This window comes from Micromys minutus (genome assembly GCF_963924665.1).
Source record: "Micromys minutus genome assembly, chromosome: 16".
Taxonomy (NCBI): Eukaryota; Metazoa; Chordata; class Mammalia; order Rodentia; family Muridae; genus Micromys; species Micromys minutus.
Genome location: NC_137985.1, coordinates 47,043,774 through 47,062,195, shown reverse-complemented (window position 1 = coordinate 47,062,195; position 18,422 = coordinate 47,043,774). Strand labels below are relative to the sequence as shown.

At 41.9% G+C, this 18,422-nt stretch overlaps 1 protein-coding gene across 3 annotated transcripts in view; it reads left to right on the top strand.

Moving 5' to 3' along the window:
* PEAK1 (pseudopodium enriched atypical kinase 1) overlaps positions 1–18,422 on the top strand; it is a 202,176-nt gene that overhangs the window by 156,585 nt on the left and 27,169 nt on the right. For all 3 annotated transcript variants that reach the window (XR_013975366.1, XM_080930101.1, XM_080930102.1), the window contains one exon: positions 8,368–8,552. Coding sequence is in view for 2 of the 3 variants with exons in the window: in XM_080930101.1 (XP_080786227.1) it covers positions 8,368–8,552 (185 nt within the window). In the remaining variant the exon portion in view is untranslated. The remainder of the gene's footprint in view (positions 1–8,367; positions 8,553–18,422) is intronic.

The following is an 18,422-nucleotide window of genomic DNA, read 5'->3' as shown; positions in this document are numbered from 1 at the left end:
TCCCAGCACTCAGGAAAGCTGAATCAGGAGGGTAATGGAATCATGAGTCCTAAGCTAACCTGGGCTATCTAGAGAGACAGTTTTGTTTTTTAAATAATCACTGTAGGGATTAGATAGATGGCTCAATGGTTCAGAAAACTGACAGCTCTTTTGGAGGACTCAGGTTCCATCCCCAACACCTGACACAGCAGCTCACAACCATCATCAACTCCAGTCCCAGGAGATCTCACTCCCTCTTCTGGCCCCCAAGGACACCAGGCATACATGCAGTAGACAGACAAGCAGTCAAAACATCCATACAAATGGAAATTTTAATAAATCAGTTTACATATCATGTTTCCTTCACGTCTCATCTTTTCCCATATGCCATGATTGAAGCAAATTCCAGGAGTCACTTCATCTTTATTTCAGTGTGTTGCTCAAAATCTTAACCATATACTGAAACAAGATTCTTTAAGTCTTACTGGCTTAACATCATTGGCATCAAATTTTACATATACAGTCTGATGACTCTTAAATGGATATCTTCACCCATCACATTTTCCCCTTGACTTACATGCACTTGAAAGGTGTATTTTCAATGAAACATGTCCAAGACAGAATTTGATTATTCCCTAGGCATACGTCCTGTCTCAAGCCTTCCCTTCTTGTAAATGGCCCACCATCCATCCATTTGTTCATGCCAGAAAACTGGATTGTCCGTGGTTCTTCTCTTGGCCCTAACTCTAGGGATTCAAAATATTAAATCCTGTTGACTAAACTTCCAAAGTACACACCACATCTGTGCCCTCGTTTACATCTACCTGGTCTGCGTTACAACGTCTTTCACCTTATTTCCTGAAGTATTTTGCTAATTCTTCCTACCCAGTCTCTTCTCCTTTTACTCTTTAGAATAGCCCAGCACTCCAAAAGGCTAAATCCCATTGTTTATCCACAGTAACAAGGTCTCTGCTTAAGACCTCCACCTGCCAGCTTGGTCTATCTCCAGTTTCTCACCTTTTCCACGGTATTCTCAAGAGTTTTAAGCTTCCTGTTTCTTGGGCATGCCGAACATGATCCTTGGTGAGCCCCTTTATCAGAGGATAGCCTACCTTGTAGGTTGTTGTATAACATGACTGAGTTTATATAAAGGGCTCAGGGGGAATAACTACTTTCTTGGGACAGTTGGCAAAGTCTGGAGACATTTTTTGGTTATCACAGCCAAGAAAGCAGAAAATACTGGAATGCTCCTAGTGTGTGGATGGCTCTTGACAACAGAATTCTCTTGCTCAAAAATGTTAGTAATGCCACTTCTGAGAAACATGGCTTTAAAAAGGCACATGATGAATACTAAATATGCTTTGGCTACTGTTATTACAGTTGTTGCTGTTATAAGAATAAACCTGCCTCAGGTGCCGTTGTTAGACGTGTATTTAAGTGCTGTGCCTAGCACTCAGCAAGTGTGGGTTACTATTAGAAGGACAATTATCTATGAACATTCTCTGCAAGAGCAGCTCCTATTTGAAAGAAATACTTTTGCAATGTAAATAATTACTCTTTTGGCTTGTTTAGGGCTTTTCAAAAATAGAACACATCTGTATTCATTATTGCTTCATATTTCATTTTTTAATTTATCTATTATTTTTATTAGTTTTTTTAATTAACATACAGAGTAATGGATTTCATGAGGACATTTTCACACCGTTTGCTCTTGTGGGTCTTCATCTCCAGCTCTCCTGGACTCCCCAGCTGGCCCCTCTTCCCCACAGTGTTCCCCCCCTCTACATTGATGTCACGTGTCTTCTATTACCCTCTTTCTCCTCTTCCCTCTTGACATCTTTGCCCCACCCCATGGCCTTCCTTCTTGTTCCACAAACTACACCACTCCTCCTTCTGTTTCGAAAGCAATTTTCCTTTTAAAACACTCTCACAGTCAGGCGTTTACTGTGTCTATACGGTGTGTCTCCCCTGCCTTATGTTCCCAGCGGGTAGAAGGAATGTGGGCACCAGAGTTGGACAGCATCACTTCACATTCCCACACTGCAGCCCCTGTGCTCAGGTGGTCTCAGGCTGGTCATTTGCTTCTTTGGGCCTCAGTTTTCTCCTCTGTGAAATGGAAAGACTTGCTTCTATGTCTTGATACTATGGTGCCTCACGTGGGACGCGCACAGCATATACTGCACTGAGTAGGCTGTCCCAAGAGCTTCGTCTCAGTCAGTACTCATTCCCGTTGCAGTCGGTATGTGGACAAACTCTTCTCTGCTCTGACTCGTGGAGCAAAGGAAGGTAAGAGTGAGAGGAGAGCCATCCCTGGTGCTTCCTGGCCTATGGAGACGTGGAGATTCCCCATGTCCCCCCAGGCTAGTATCCTTGGTGAGAACTCGGCATTTTCTTGTAAGAGTTTGTCTCGTTGGGAAATGCATCTCTCTCACCAAACTCTTCAAAAGCAAGCCAAGGCTGAGTCATTTTGATAGCCATTGAGAATGGCAACCTTCTTTTAGTGATCTTTCCCAAAATGGACTCATCTGCTGTTAATTTGCACAGATGCCATCCTGACTTTGTATGTCATGGGCTTTTAAGACTGTAACTTTTCTTAGCTGTATGCAGGTGACAGGGATCCGCCGCTGGCCTGTGTTCTTCCTTGCTTTGCTGGCATGCAATCCGGTGCCTTGAAAACACTTCAAATGGCTGTCACATCTGTTTTTATTTTTTTTACAGGGACCCCCATAGAGTGTCAAGGAATAAGAGCCTATTTCAAGACTTTGCACCTGCCTGCAATATCCTGTGTGCACTTGGCTTATACACAGGACTCCTTGAGTTTGACGATATTCTGTTAGACAGTAGCAGGACCTCATCTAATCTCAGTTAAAGGTTAATCTCAGTTAAGGATAAGAAGTTTGACGGTTTCAAAGGCTATGGAAGCTTAGTGGGAAATTGGATGTACTAGATAGTGATCAATAGATACATTTTCCCACCTGAGAATGCCAGTGATTGGAAAATGTGGCAAAATCAAGTTGATGACTTAGAGACCAAGGTAGCATTAAGAAATGTCACCATGATGGGGGTCCTAGAAGTAGAGATACTAAAAGAAATGGAGTTCAACTTTGGTTGGATTTTCCCCATCTCTTCCCTACCAACAGGTTTTACAGGTGTGGGTCATGATGACTCCCCTTAGAGGCTTGACAGCTGATCCCACTTCTGCAAAGGCCGTTGTCCCTCGAAACCCTAGAAGTAAACAGCCCAAGAGACCAAAATCAAAACCATAGAACATCCCTCTGATGTTTGAATTTTAGGAATAATGCACTTTAAATATCTCACTAGTTTATTGGTGGTTTTGAGCATGTAGAGACGTCTGTAGCAGCTGAAAAGAGATGACAGGAAAAATGTAAAATGTTGTTTCCCTAGAGACAGATGGTCTCTAAAGAATTCTGGTTCCATTAACTGCCCCCTCTGAAGCTGAACAAAGATGGTTGAATTTGAAACTTAAAGTTGAGCTAAAATTATGGAAATATTTAGATACAGAAAGGCCTTTAATCTGTACTGATGGGAAATTTGATTTGCGTGTTAAAAGGTACATTCAGACATTTAACAGAATTCTTACAAAAAACCTGTCTTGAACAAATTTTCCAGGAAAAAAAAGATTATTTCATTTGATGCTATAATGATTAATCCTACCACCTGGGTAAAGCAAGTGAGCTTTCACATGAGAGATTGTTTCCATAACTTTGAATTATGTATGAATATTGCAGGCTGATGAGATTTAACCTTCAAGGGATTTATTAGATAACAGACAGATCTGTGTGTCTGTTGCTTTTGAACACCTTACATCCATCCTACAAGTTCAGAAGAATAATCTCTGTAGCAAATATGAGTTTTTTAAGTGTTAGGTCAAACATATCAAACTGCAATTTAAAAAAAAAAAAAAAAAACACTCTTTAATGAAAAGTTGGAACTATAGAGAAGGAAAAAAAAGAAAAGTTGGTTAAAGATTTTAGGTGCAGTCACCCCTCAGGGTCTGCTGGGGTTTGGTTTCAAGGTTTTCTTGGATACCACAACAAAGTCTTTGGATGTCTGAGTCTCTCTGTAAAAATGATGTGGGGTTTACTCTTTATATAACCTCTTGTAGACATTTTGTTTTATTTCTAAAGACAGAATCTGGTCACCTAGCCTAGGTGACCCTCACACTCACTGTGTAACATAATCTGGCCTTGAGCTCTCAGTTCAAGGCCTGATCTTACCCGGGTGTCCCACCATGCATGTCTCTTCATAGACTTTAACTTCTTTCTCGATCACTTATCGTAACCTACTGCAGTGTAAATGCAGTGTGACTGGTATTTTTCTGATTTGTTTGGGGAATGATGGGAAGAAATAAAGTGTGTATGTTCAGTAGTGGTCCACTTCTCTTTTCCTGGATGTTTTCTTCCTGAGCATATAGAACCCAGGGATCCCAAGAGCCAGCTGTGCAGTCGGACCTATATCACCTTCCATCATGAAGACAGAATGATCACTGATGGGTGACAGACAGGCTAAGCCAGTTTGACAGAACCCAAAGATTAAGGACTTAGACATCATCAGCATATTACAAACTTCCCACCTTCTGTTACAGACTAGAGACTCTTTGAAAAGAATTTAAATAGCAGAACTATAAAAAGCTCACAGGCTATTCATTACTTAAACATAGTCTTGTTTTATAAAAATGAATATGAAATTTACTTACCTTGAAAAGATACCTAGTTGGTCATTATTTTGTGATTTCAATGTGTGTCAACCTATAATAAGACTTTCAAATTATATTCTTCATGATTTTCATTTTGTAGGACTTTGCCCACTCATCTCTAGAAAGACGGCGAGTTCTCGTCATCTCTGTTATCTCCTTCCTCATAGTGCCATTAGTTCAGAAGATCAAAGCGCTAAGCAAACAACTACCAGCGTCTCATTTCCACACAAGTGTTCCATCACATTAAACACTTCCCAGTGAGACGGCGGTGTGGCATTCGGTCAGGAGATAAAGCCTGTATAAAGGATCACTTTAGAATTTGGGAAGATTTTCTGATTATTTTGATCATTTGTTTTCTTAAGAAATGATCCAAACTCCTTTATGCAATTAATGTGCCCACTCTGACACTAAGAGGCAGGTTTTCCCTTCTTCTGGCAGCCCTGTCTCTTTCTAATATTCGTACTTAGAAATGAGTTGCTCTTGCTCTCGAAGCCTCAGTTCTTCAGCCTTTAGGCTCTGTGGCACTACCTACATTTCAACTCTTAGATCCTCTCTCTTTTTCCTCTCTTACTACTTTAAGAATACAAAGAGCTCTTCTGTTCATTTTCAAGCCTTAAGACATGACATAGCGTAGATGCATTTTTAAAGTCCTTACTCCTTTTAAGATGGTCACTGTAAATGCAGGTTAAACATTTCAGCATACATCTGCAAATTCATAAAACTGTTGCATAGATTCCTATAGTTGACAGACACTTTAACGGGTAACCTTGTATACCAGTGCATTCTGACCTGTTATATAGTCTATGCTGCCCTGGTCCTCAAAGGGTTAATAAGTCTAGCATTCATGCTTAGCTCCCCAAAGGTACCTGGGCACATTTCCAAGACCAAGCCCCTGTAGGAAAGGTCGAGGTGCAGAGGGTGTGACCAAGGCTCAGGATCCGAGTGTCTCGGCAGAGCTTGTACAGTTGGGACCTCTTCGGAGCTCAGTGGCCTCTGCTCGGACGGTTTTAGGACATGGCTAACAGGTTTGAGGAGACCCTGTGAAAATGCCCTTCGATGGGGAGCTGTGTGAGTGAGCACAGTGGGTGAGTCTGTGATATTTCTCGGTTTTTTGCTTCCATGCGTTGTTTGTCCACAGCCTTAGAGCAGAGTTCCGTGTTACGTGTGTGGAGCAGACGCAGGGATTCCAGAGGTTAAGGACAGCTGCTATCACAGTGGTTTTCACGGTAGTTTATCCCCAGCACCAAGGTAGAAAAGCAGGTGTGGCAGGCACACAACTGTAACCTCAGCTCTGGAGCACATCTGGACTAAAGAGTGAGCTCCAAGCTCAGTGAGAGACCCTGTCTCAAAAATAAAAACCTATGGTAGAGAACAGCAGAAAGAGGCAGCTGATATCAACCTCTGTCCCCCAAAGACACCTACCTGCACATGCAAGTACATACCTGCATTCATGTGAAATATATAAATAAGCTAACTTTAAAATGAAGGAAAAGAACCAAGAGCAAGTTCAGAGATTTGGGGTCCCTAACAACCTGTCTGACGTTGAATCCAGGACCTAGCATAGACTAGACAAGCACTTTCTCTCAAGCTAGTCTCAGCCCGTTATAAACTTCCTTTAATCCGAGACTGCCTTGCTCCATTGCCCGGGCTGCTCTTGTAGTCCCAGCGGAGCCCAGGCAGGCCTGGTGTTAAAGTCCTTTTGTTTTAGCCTGCAGAATCGCTGAGAATTTGGACTCGTACCACCAAACCCAGGGTGGCCAGCAAGTCCCAGTGGTTTTCTCTGCCTTCCCTGTGCTGGGACATTCCACCAGAATATTTTATGAGTTCTGAGGATCTAAATGCATGTCCTTTCCTTACACAGTAGGTACTTTATCAGCTGAGTATTCTCTCCAGCCCACAAGTTTCTGTAAGAGGTTTTACTTCTGTGTCATTAAAACATACATCAAGTGAAGATTTAAGGAGGTAATCTGAGGACACCTTCTTACGAGTCTTTTATTTTAAATTTTATTTTATTTGGACAGAAACGCAAGTCTAGAAATCCACTGGCTACACAACTTCAGTAATACTGTTTTCCAAGCCAAGAGAGCCTGAGGTCTTTCTTTACAGCGGCAGTGTAGGCAATGTAGAGTGAACTGAAAGTTCCATCATGGGCTCTGGCTCATGGGGCTGGGAGACGTGGGAAGGAATTTCTCCTCCGGCAGTCAGCACGGCAGTCAGTGCGAACATGCTGCCTCTTCTCATTGGGCTACTGGAGTAATCAAAGCCAAAAAGAGGCTTCCACACGTAGCTGGTTTCTCAAGAGAGGGGACATCGTAAGGACATGATAACAAGGAGCTTGGTTTCCTCGCCTCAGTAAAACCAAAGTGAAGTGACACTTGGGAGCCACTCCAAGGGACACTTCGCATCAAGATTGGATGTTACCGTGTTGTTATGCACATACCAAAGGAAAAAGAAAATTCTCTTTGCTGTGCGAATGTTAACACAAACTACTTCTAATTTCAAGGCAGCATAATTTGTGTATCTAGAAAATACCTTTTCATCTTTGAGAGGAATAAAAAAATGTTAAAGCTTCAACACTGTACTTCCACAGTTCGGTGTAGTGTTTCCTAGAGGGACAGCCAGGCTAGCCAGTCGGTGAGCTCTAGGTTCAGTGAGAGACCCTGCCTCAAAAAAGTAAGAGAAGTCATTGAGGACCGTTGGTATCATCCTCTGACCTGAAGACACATCCACACATGTAGTGGCCCTGCCTCCCAAAAAATTTCTTATCCTCTTTTCTCTTTGCCCATAAAGAAGTCAGAAAGAATATGGTGAGATTTGGTGGCCTCAGAACACTTCTCAGACCCTGGAACCTTTAAAGACATCCGATTTTAAATATATTTCATTGGCCAGCAACTTGAGATTTGCTGGCCTGGCTGTTTTATTCCCCAACAATTAGTGACAATTTGATCCCCCTGTACTTCGTGAACATAGAATTGATGTGTTTCATATCGGGAGTGGGGAGACAGGGAAGAGTTGGCTAAAAGTAAGTGGTGGTGGGAAAGAGAAAGCTTGTTCTCTAACTGCTTTGTGGCCAGCAGGATGCTTCAGACTTGTTTTCTTAAAGGAGATTCACCGAAGGGTTAAACTCTCCCATTTCCCTCTCCTCCTATTCCAATCTTCAGCCTACCTGCCATTAACTTACCAAACCATTAACTCATCCTTACAGTCACATAGTATAATCACAGTCTTACACCTAGTTCTTTCTAAATACCTCAGTAAATATTTGAACATGTAACAAATACTATGTGCTAAGTAAATAAAGCACGGCCCTTACTGCAGTAGTAGAGAACTATTAAGGAATCTAATAAATATAGTAAATATACCAATTGATTTAATAAATTCTTGAGTATTTTCCTCTTTAGTCAGTTGAGTTTTCATAAGCTTTTATTGTTACCTCTTCTCCCTTTAAAAAAAATGTAGACTTAATGATCATGTATGAAGGTCTCAGATTCTTTTTAGTTAGCTAACACACTAGATACACCAGGCTGGCCTGGAACTCACAGAGATACACACCTGCATCTGCCTCCCGAGTGCTGGGATTAAAGACATATGCCACTACACCCTGCTACATGAATCTAAATGTTAATAGAACTTTGGAATACAAATCTGATGGCCTGTCTGATTTGTTTCAGTCGCGTGACCCATGAAGCGGCAGAGGAACCTTCTCCTCAGGATCCAAGAACTCCTGCTGGGAGGCCAGATGGCACTTCAGTCACGCCAACGTTGCCTGCACCGGGCCTGGAAAGGGAAGGAGAAAAGGATGATACTTCGGAGCCTATAGACGTGAGTCCCTGCAGCGCAACATACAGCAACTTAGGTAAGTACAAAGGTTCTCTAGACAGTGCCTAAGCCTAGTCTTTTTTTTATGTACTGGCTAAATGTTCTATTTCCATGGAGGATCAAAAGCCACACCATTAGAGTTATAAACCTACATTTGCTTCAAAACACAATATTCAGGTTTTTGCCGGGCTGATTTTAAATGCCTGCTGCCATGAGCCCTGTGCCATGTGTTAAAGGTGCTGGTGTAGACCTTGCCTTGAAGGATTCAACCTGAAGAAAGGAAGGGAACTTGAATTGAGGGTAATGTGTTAAATACAATGTGACAACACACGTGGGATATTGTTCATGTATACAAAGGAGGGTGCCAAAGGAAGCCTTCCCAGACATCATTCCTGAGCTGATTCAACTCACCCTCAGAAGAAAGAATGTTCCAGACAAAGGCAACGAGTGAACAAGGTCATGAGGTACAGAATAGCTCGTTGTCACAGCCGTTGAGGCTGCTGCAATGTGGAGCATTAGATAAGATGTATTTCAGGTTAAAATCTGAGACCTTTTGTTATTTGTTATAGTGACCCATAAAAGGGCTTCAAGAAGACAGACTGACGTGAATGAAAATGGTTGCTCGTAGGCTATGGTGTTTGGTAGCAGGCACCATTGCTGCAGGACTACGTGAGAGGATGAGGGACAGGGGCCTCAGTCCAGGTTGGGAGAACAGTGGGCAAACTGAAGGTGTATTTCAGGGCAAAATATACACAGGATTGAATAACGTGAAGGGTGGGATTTCTGGCTTGTATCGCAGACTCGAAGTATGAGTCCTATCATTGGAGGTGCTGAGGCAGGGGCTGACGGGTAGGGTCACAGACCTGTAATGAGAACATGCAAGGGAGTAAACAGGCTTGCATCACAAGTGTCTGAGAGCTTTCTCAGGTCTCTACTTTCCTCACTGATTTTTCTGGGATTCCAGTGACTTCTGAGTTATCGCCCTCCTCTGAGTATCACACAGTTTCCTTCTGAAAGGGAAAACCCGGAAGAACATGAGGAGGGTTGGTGTTTATCACCTGTAGGGAAGACGTGTTCAGCAAGGACTATGCCAGAAAGATCCGCATGAACCACTGGGCCTGTGTGGAAACCTTCAGTGTGCCTCTGAAGGACCCCATTTTTCATCTCCCTTCTTTGTCTTTTTCCTCCTTCATGTTATTTTAAGGAAAAGTGATATCAGAACCAACTAGTATACTCGAAAACTGGAAAAACAGGTTTCTTAATTTATAAGTCCCAAAGATTGAAGCCATAGGAGAAATGCTCTAATGTCTGAGAGTCAGTCAGAACCACCCTCGAATACTTGAAATTATATTCTACAAGACTTCTAGGGCTGGAGAGACAGCTCAGTGGTTAAGAGCAGTAGCTGCTTTTCCAGAGGTCCTGAGTTCAATTCCCAGCAACCACATGGTGGCACACAACCATTTGTAATGGGATCTGATGCCCTCTTCTGGTGTGTCTGAAGACAGCTACAGTGTACTCGCATACATAAAATAAATAAATAATAAATGTTAAAAAAAGATTTATTTATTTTATGAGTACAGATGGTACAACAAATCTTTTTAAAAAGAAAACACTTAACTTTAATTTCTGTAAACTTTATAGTTGAATGGTTTGTTGGGCTTTTCTCATTCCTTTATATTTTTAGAAGTACATTATGAGATGAAGTTTTTACTTACTTCATGCCCTAAAATAGCATATCAGGAATTATATGAGTAGATATCTTTGCTATGCCAAAATTTCTTTCATCACTGCCTCAGTAACATGTATCACAATTGTTAGGAGTTAATACTATACCACATCTCTTTTTTAAATTCTCTATTGGCTACTGGGTGTGTGACATCTTACACCTATAATCCCGGCACTTGGGACCCTAAGTCAGGAGAATCGTGACCTTGAGACTAACCTCGGGTTCATAATAAGGCTTTGTCCCTCCAAAGAAATAAAGAAGAATAAAAGAAAGTGGGGCATGGCGGCACATGCCTTAATCCCAGCACTTTGGAAATGGAGGTAGAAAGCTCCGGAATTCCGTGTCACCCTCAGCTGCTAAGTAGTGACTTCCAGGCCAGGCTGAGCTACAGGAGACTCTATCTCAGAAGGAAGGAAGGAAGGAAGGAAGGAAGGAAGGAAGGAAGGAAGGAAGGAAGGAAGGAAGGACAAAAAAGGAATCCTTACAAGCTTAACTGTAAGCTTAGATGTTTTCTCGCTGCTCGGTGAAGAAAGCAAAGCAGAGACGGTTGAACCTGGAGAGTCTTAGGCTCTCACAGCTCTCACACTCTCCGTCATTACATTCTCATCAAGCCCTGATGGGTTGATGCCCGGCACCAGAACAAAGGAGAAGCACAGACCACTTTCTTTATTCATAATTACATGATCCTATGTTATCCTGTCTTCCATTGGGATTTTTTTTTTTTTTTTTTTGTTATTCTTATTTTAAAAGCAAACAAAAATCTTGCAGGTAAAAAATATCATGCTCCAAAATTAACCAGACCTAAAGTCTAGTCGTCTCATGGAACTTACAGCTGTTCTGAAGCTGTCCAGCTTCATGGTGGATTTTGCACCTTAACCATCAAATACGTTTTGAGGCACTCATCAACCACCAAAACTCGAACAATCTGCGGCAAAGTTAGACCTAGAAGAATAACTCGCTTCAAGCCTTCTTTAAGTGCAGCAGCAGCTCTGTGCTTGACCTTGCAGCAAACCTGGTGCGTGCTTCATTCTGCTCAGGAGGAGGAATAGTTAAGGCTGATTCCGTCGGTTCTAGAAGCTGAGGGTTTGGATTGATTGCCATTTTCCCTGGTGGATCAAGTACGTAGGTAGCATTTGGAACTCTGTTTTTTAAAACATTCAGCAAATCATCTCCATGCAGTTTTAAACTCCCCCATTGGGTAATTATTTGTTCTTTAAAGCTCCAGTAACTTTGTTTTTAATGATATCATTGAGCTGGACATGGTAACCCATACCTGTAATCCTGGCACTTGGAAAGTGGGTATGGAATTCAAGGCCATGCTCAGAAACATGGGGCCCTATCTTAAAAACAAAAAGGGGTTGGGGACCAGGAAAGTGAAAATATGTGCAAATGCTATGCAGACATTAAGACCTTTGTTTAAGTCCCTGGTACCCACATAAGCCAAGTCGGGCCACACATGCCTGTAACCCCAGCTCTATGGGGGCAGGAAGCTTGCCGGGGCCTGCTGGCTGCCAGCCTCACCCTGGGTTTTGTGTTTGATCCTATGTGATGGAAACAAAGTAGGTCATTAGAGCAGGCCATCCAACAGGCTGGTGACTTCACTGTGGATGGTGATAGCAAGGACCACGGGAGAGCTGGCCTTGACCTGGTGACTTCTTAATCAGGCTCAATCTGATTTTAGGGCGTGTCTGCACCCTAAGCAATTCCCAGAAGAAGTAATAGAATAAATATCCCTTTTTATTAAACTGTTGGCATTCTTTCTTTCTTATGCCCATCTTAAAATGTCTTGAAGAAGGGCCACTGGTTGTCTTTTATGCAGTGCGTCTGACTCCTTTGTTATCCGGCTGGAATCAGAAGCATGTGAGGAGTTCTACTCTGTGGAAACCCAGCTGATAACTTTAGGCCCCCTCCATTCACTGTGTAACTAAGGACCCAGCATTGCTTTCTTAAAAGCTCAATCAAGTCCCTCTTCACATATTTTTTGCTTCCTCGTCTCTCTGTATCCTTACAGCCTAGCACATTATCTAAAACACACAGGAGGTGCTAAGAATGTGATTGAATAAATGAGCTAAGAATGACTGCTGGGTTTGACTTTTGAAGATTTCAGATGAAAGAATTCTGACTGTTCCCAGGAAAGTTCACGTAAGAGACTTTCATGTCATGGTTTACATGCTCTATTAATCCATTGAACTGGCTTATTTTTTTCTACTATTGGACGTAATGCATACATCTCCTAGTTAAGGAACTGTATGAACTTTGCCTCTGTCTCCTATGGGTCTCCATAAGAGTCTGACCACAAACTTCATTTCAGGTAATTTAAGCAAATCCATAAAGCTTCCCCTAAACACCAAAGTGAAGCACCTGTGGCACATTGTTTGTCAAAAGTGAGGTGAACAAGCATACATGAAGGCCTGCCTTATACTGCTGGTCTCAGTGTGAGTTTGGAGTGCCATTAGAAATGCCCTAAGAAGCCATTCTGAGGAGCACCTTACAATTCACAAATGTGCGCAATGATTACTGAGCAGAAAGCATTCCATACACTAGAGTGTTAGTTATGCGAACCAAAGATGATGGTGAGGGGCTGTCAGGATGGCTCAGCACAGAGAGGCACTTGCCACCAAGCCAGACAATTCTGAGTCAAATCCCTGGAACCCACATGATGGGTGAAGAGAACCAGCTCCCCACAGTTGTCTCCTGAGCCCCAAACCCGTGCACATGGGTGTGCACGCACAGGCGCACACAAACACACACAAAACAAATAAATAATAAATACAATAAGACATTTTAAGAATTGCAGTTCAGATTATCTGGACTTTTAAAAAAAAACTAGCTGAAGTTGGCAGTTTTGAACATTTGTTTAAGCATGTGTTATACCTCCTATAATTGTAATTATTTCTATTAAAAGGAATGGAATTTTTGCTCCTAAGTTAGTTGCGTTCCTATTTTAAAATACTTTCTATATTTGAGAATTAATTAATAGAGTACAGTATTCAAATTGCATAGATAACTTACCCCTGAATCAATGATCTGTCACTTTGAGGAGGTTTTCTGTAACAGGACTGGGTAAACACTGGACCTGTCAGCTGCTACACCATTGACATCCTTTAACAGTGGTCTATTTGAAGATGCATGCGAGGGATCTCTGGAAGGCAGCCAGTTTTATTATTTGACAGGAGGTTGTTGCACCCCATGACTTGCCAGTTGCTGCTTCTATTTCACTGTGCCCAGTGCCCCCAGCACAGTAAGAACAGAACGCTTGGCAGAGGAGAGCCTTTTCTCCTAAGCATCAGAAGCCTGCTGCTGGGGACAGAGTGCTGGCCCAGCCAGCGAGAGGCTCTATTCATTTGACAAAGCCAGTGAACAGTAGCAGCCTGTAGCATCTATATAAAGTGCAGTATATGCTTCCATGGTTGGACATGAATGTATGTTACTTGCTTTGAGATAGGGGTGCAGATTAGTTATGAAGATTGAAACTGTATTTTAGATAGGGAGATATGATCTGTTAATTGGAGCGTTAATACTTCAATTTAGCACACAATTGTTTACGACCAAAGGCTGTGGTTCCAGGTAAGGGTCTGGGAACACTCGCATAGCCTGATCTTTGAAGAGGAAGACATGAGGCTACTGTCTTTCAGAGTCCCTGTGATAATTGCTCTGTGCTGCAAAGTCGTGAAAGCTTCTTTCTAGAGGAATCTAGGGCAGAACACTGCATCTTTTACTAATAGAAACCGGAGAGCACTGAGGCCTTTTTAGAAGAGGCATACTCAGGATTAAAGCTCATCCTGGGAGCCCCGTGTGGATTGACTGGAAGCAGTGTGATTGGTCAGGAAACCACGCCTCCATATCTTGTGAGAATAAGGAGTGACCTGTGATCAAAGGACAGCTCCTGTTTAAATGTGTCATTATTTAGGGCCTTAAAACTTTAATGCTACCAGATCACAAGCAAACACTTATGGTTTGTTTTTAACGTGTCTTTAAATTTCCATCACTATAATGATGTAATCACTATTTTAAGCTTTTCAGTATGCAGTCATCTTTTAAGATATTTATTGTAGAAATACCCCCATTTCTTGTGTATTTATACCAACCTTGTAAGTTATAAGAGCCGTGTATTAACCATTTTCATTCTCAGTGAGTTTTAAACACACTTGGAATTAGTCTCATCACATTTTCCCTTCCCATCGAGTTTCCATCCTTTGCTTCGGGAGATGATGAGATGCAGGACTGTCTTTGTCTGCCGACCTGAAGGCGTGTGTAAGTGGGAAGAAGTTACAGTAGAGTGCAGAGGCTGGAGAAGACAGAAAGTCTTGAGGCTGGTTCAATACAAACATTGTCCAGAGGGCCGTTTTAACTCAGAACAGGGCAAGGCTTAGAATCAATCTCTCTCTTCCCCTTCCCTTTCTATTTAGAAAGCTGGCATGCCACAAAAATGCAGAGTATGTGATGTTCTATCTGCTGCTGAAAACTGAGCTTTGGTGTCTGGATCCCAGAGACTTCAGAAGAATGTGCCGGATTAAAAGTTTAAAATAAACGCAGCTAAGACACCAGACTTTTAGGGCATTGACCCAAATGATCAGAATTTGTGATGTCCTCTCTCTGTCTCTCTCTGTCTCTCTCTCTGTCTCTCTCTGTGTCTCTCTTTCTCTCTCTCTCTCTCTCTCTCTCTCTCTCTCTCTCTCTCTCTCTCTCTCTCTGGGGGGGGGGGGAAATAAAGCACAAAAACACAAAACACTCTCAGATTTAGAAGCTAGCTTGACCTACTTGCAGGGACTGTGGGATGCTCCTGGCTTCACTTAGAACAAGTTTCTGATTCTCCTGTGAAATGCCCATGGCTCCCATGAGAGCCTGACTGCTGTTGGGGTAGAGGGCTGTGTAATTATTTTTATATCTGGCTACTTGGGCTGTCTCTTTCCATTTGGAATAATGACCAGTCCTGCTGGTTTTCTGTCCTTCAGTTCAGCAGACATTTACTGTACACATGCTGCTTCTCTGGTACCACAGGAGATTCTGGAAGGATGTATTTAAAAAAAAAAAAAAAAAAAAAAAAACTGGGCACAAAATAATAAAGCAAGAGAGCCAAGAGAACACAGAAAGAAGTGATGGCTTCCATTTTGAAGTGAAAAGTAGAGGACATCAGAGAAGGGTTGGGCTGGGCCAAAGACAGAATACACCCTTACTAAGGCAAAAATACAATAGTAGGGGCACTGGAATAGGGGTTAACAATGTGTATTGCTTTTGTAGAGGACCTGAGTTCAGCTCCCAGCATCCACATCAAGTGGCTCGTAACCACCTGTCATTCCTGCTCCAAGGAGAATTTGATGTCTTTGAGCTCTGCAGGCACTACACTCATGTATACACACACAACTAAAGATGGGGGGGGGGGAGATTGATGATTGACTAAATAACAGACAATGTGGACTAGAGGGATAACTCAGCAGTTAAGAGCATTTGCTCCTCTCAGAGAACCCAGGTTTGGTTCTCAGCACACACGGCACTTCACAGACATCTGTGACTCCAGTTCTAAGGCACAATGACAGGAGTACTTCATGTTGAAGAGTCACTAAGAATTAGTGGTAGATAAGACAAAGAACCTTGACTAGCTTGTACAAAGTCTGAACTGTATTCTGAAAGTAGTGGCCGGCCCACCCTCAGCCCTGCCGATAAGCACTGAAGAACTGCACGCAGTAGGCTGTGCCGCACTTCCTAATCCACAGAGAACTTTTAAGAAGAAGAAAGGCCCTTCTGGAACTCACAATCCTACTCTCATAGCCACAAGTAATTCTGTTTTTCTGTATTTGGAGAAGTGGTTGGAAAAGGCAGCTCATAAGACCTTTTCTAGGACCTGGACAAAAACTGGGGGATGTTTTCTATCTATATCTGTCTCTACTTTCCTAGCCACCCATTCCCAGCCAGATTCGTACTTGGTCTTATGTATAAAAAACAGGACACAGTCCCTGCCATCAGCGAGCAAATTCAGTAGAAAATTCAAGACTGTGACCCAAGAGCAATATATATATAAAGCATACACGGCATATCAGAGTTCCAAAGGAAAGATCAGTCAGTTTGGGGGTGATGGAATTAACACTCCCCAGAGGCAGAATGTTTGAAGGTGAGTGAGGACAGCCAGGGATATAACTCAGCAGTTATAATTCAGAGTATTCCAGCATGTATGAGACCCTGGATTTGAACTACAGAGAGGAACAGATAACCAAAATGAAACAAGCTCAAAACATTCAGTTGTGTGACTAGACCACATCTTGTGTGCCGTTCATTGGGTGATAAACATTTGTGATGTTTCCACTTTGGAGCTGTTATGAATAATACAGTATAAGCATGTATTCTGGTTTCTGTGTAGACATAGATTTTCTTTCCATTGGATGTCTCTGTAGGAGTGCATATGCTGGCTCATGTGAGGATGACTCTGTGTTTTACTCTTTGTGAAATGCTCAGGCCGCTTTCCAAGGTAGCTATTTTATCTTAGATCATCCAGATTTCTCCACATCTTCACCAGTTACCTACGGATATTATTATTTTATTCTTATTATGATGATCCTCGTACATATGAAGCACTGTGGTTTTGTGTCATTATTTAATGAGTGGTAATGTTGAACACCTGTCATATATGTATTGTTCATTCATATAGTATCTTTGGAGAAATGTCTGTGAGTTTCTTGCTCTCTTCAGAGAGTTCTTTATATATTCTAGTTGCAGGCTTTTTACCAAATATGCAGTGTGAGCGTATGTATTCTCAGTGTGTTTTTTTCTTCCCTATCTCGTCTTGCCTTTCATCTCTCTTTCTCCCCTCCCTCCCTCCCTCCCTCTTCTTTCTCCCTCTGGTGTCTGTCCAAGACCTTGCTATGTAGCAAAGCTTCTCTCAGCCTCCAGGTACCAGGTTTACAGGGATGTGTGACCATGTCTGAAACTTTCTCTTTGCTTTCTTAAAGATGCCCTTCAAGGATACAAGTTTTGTTTTCCTTGTCTCTTGTAGGACACTGTTGTCATTTTTCACTGGGCTTCAGAACTAACCATTGCCCAACTCGAGGACATGACCAATTATTTCTGTGCTTTGTCACATTTCTGGAGTGAGGCTATAGCTCAATGGTTGAGCAAGCCTGAGGCTGGGTTTGATCCCCAGCACTGAATAATACAGAGTTTTGTAGTTTTATCTCTTCCATTTACATCTCTTGTGCATTTTAATTTATCTTTCTGTACGGTGTGAGATAGGGCTCCAACTTAGGTTTTGTTTTTGTCTTGTTTTCTGCATATGTGTGATCACTTTCAAAGCCCCATTTGTTCTGCCCTCAGCTGAATTGTTTGGACAACCTTTGTCAATATAATTGACCCCTTAATATAAAGGTTTCTTTCTAACCTTGAAAACCGATTACATTCCTCTACAAGGTGCCACGCCATCTTGATCACTATAATTTTGTAATGAGCTAAACTATTTTGGCCTTAAGCTGCTTATGTTTCCACATGAATTTTAGGGTCCCCACATCAACTCTGCAAACAGTCCAACTGAGATTTTAATGAGGATTACATTCAATCTGTAGGTCAATATGGGGAGTATTTCCATCTTAACAATATTAAGGTCTCTGATCCATGAGTTTAAATAGACTGCATAAAATTAGTCATTTTAATAATGTGACTGATTTTTTAATAACATGACTAATTTCCATTTATCCTGGTACTTTTTAATTTCTTTCAACGATGTTTTATAGTTTTCAACATGCAACTTTTGCTTAATTAAATTTATCCCTTAATACTTTAGTCTCTGTTGCAAATAGGGTTATTTTCTTAATGTCAGTTTTAGATTAGTCATTACAATTAATTTTTGTATACTGATTATTATTTGCTTGTGGTCTCACTAAACTGTTATATTTTTTTTCTCCCTTTTCATTGTTTATGACAGTTTCTCACATAGTTCACACATGCCTCAAATTTACTGTGTAGCTAAAGATAGCTTTGCCCTCTTGCTCCTCCTGCCTTCATGTCTTGAGTGCTGAAATTATATATGTACACTTCACCTCATTCAATTTAGGAACATGCTGGGAATTGAACCCAAGGCACCGTTCACGCTAGGCAAGTGCTCCACCATCTGGGCTAGAGTCCCAGCCCTGGCATGTTATTTCTAATAGATATTCGTATGGTTCCTTGTGCTTTTCAAAACACAAGGTTATATCT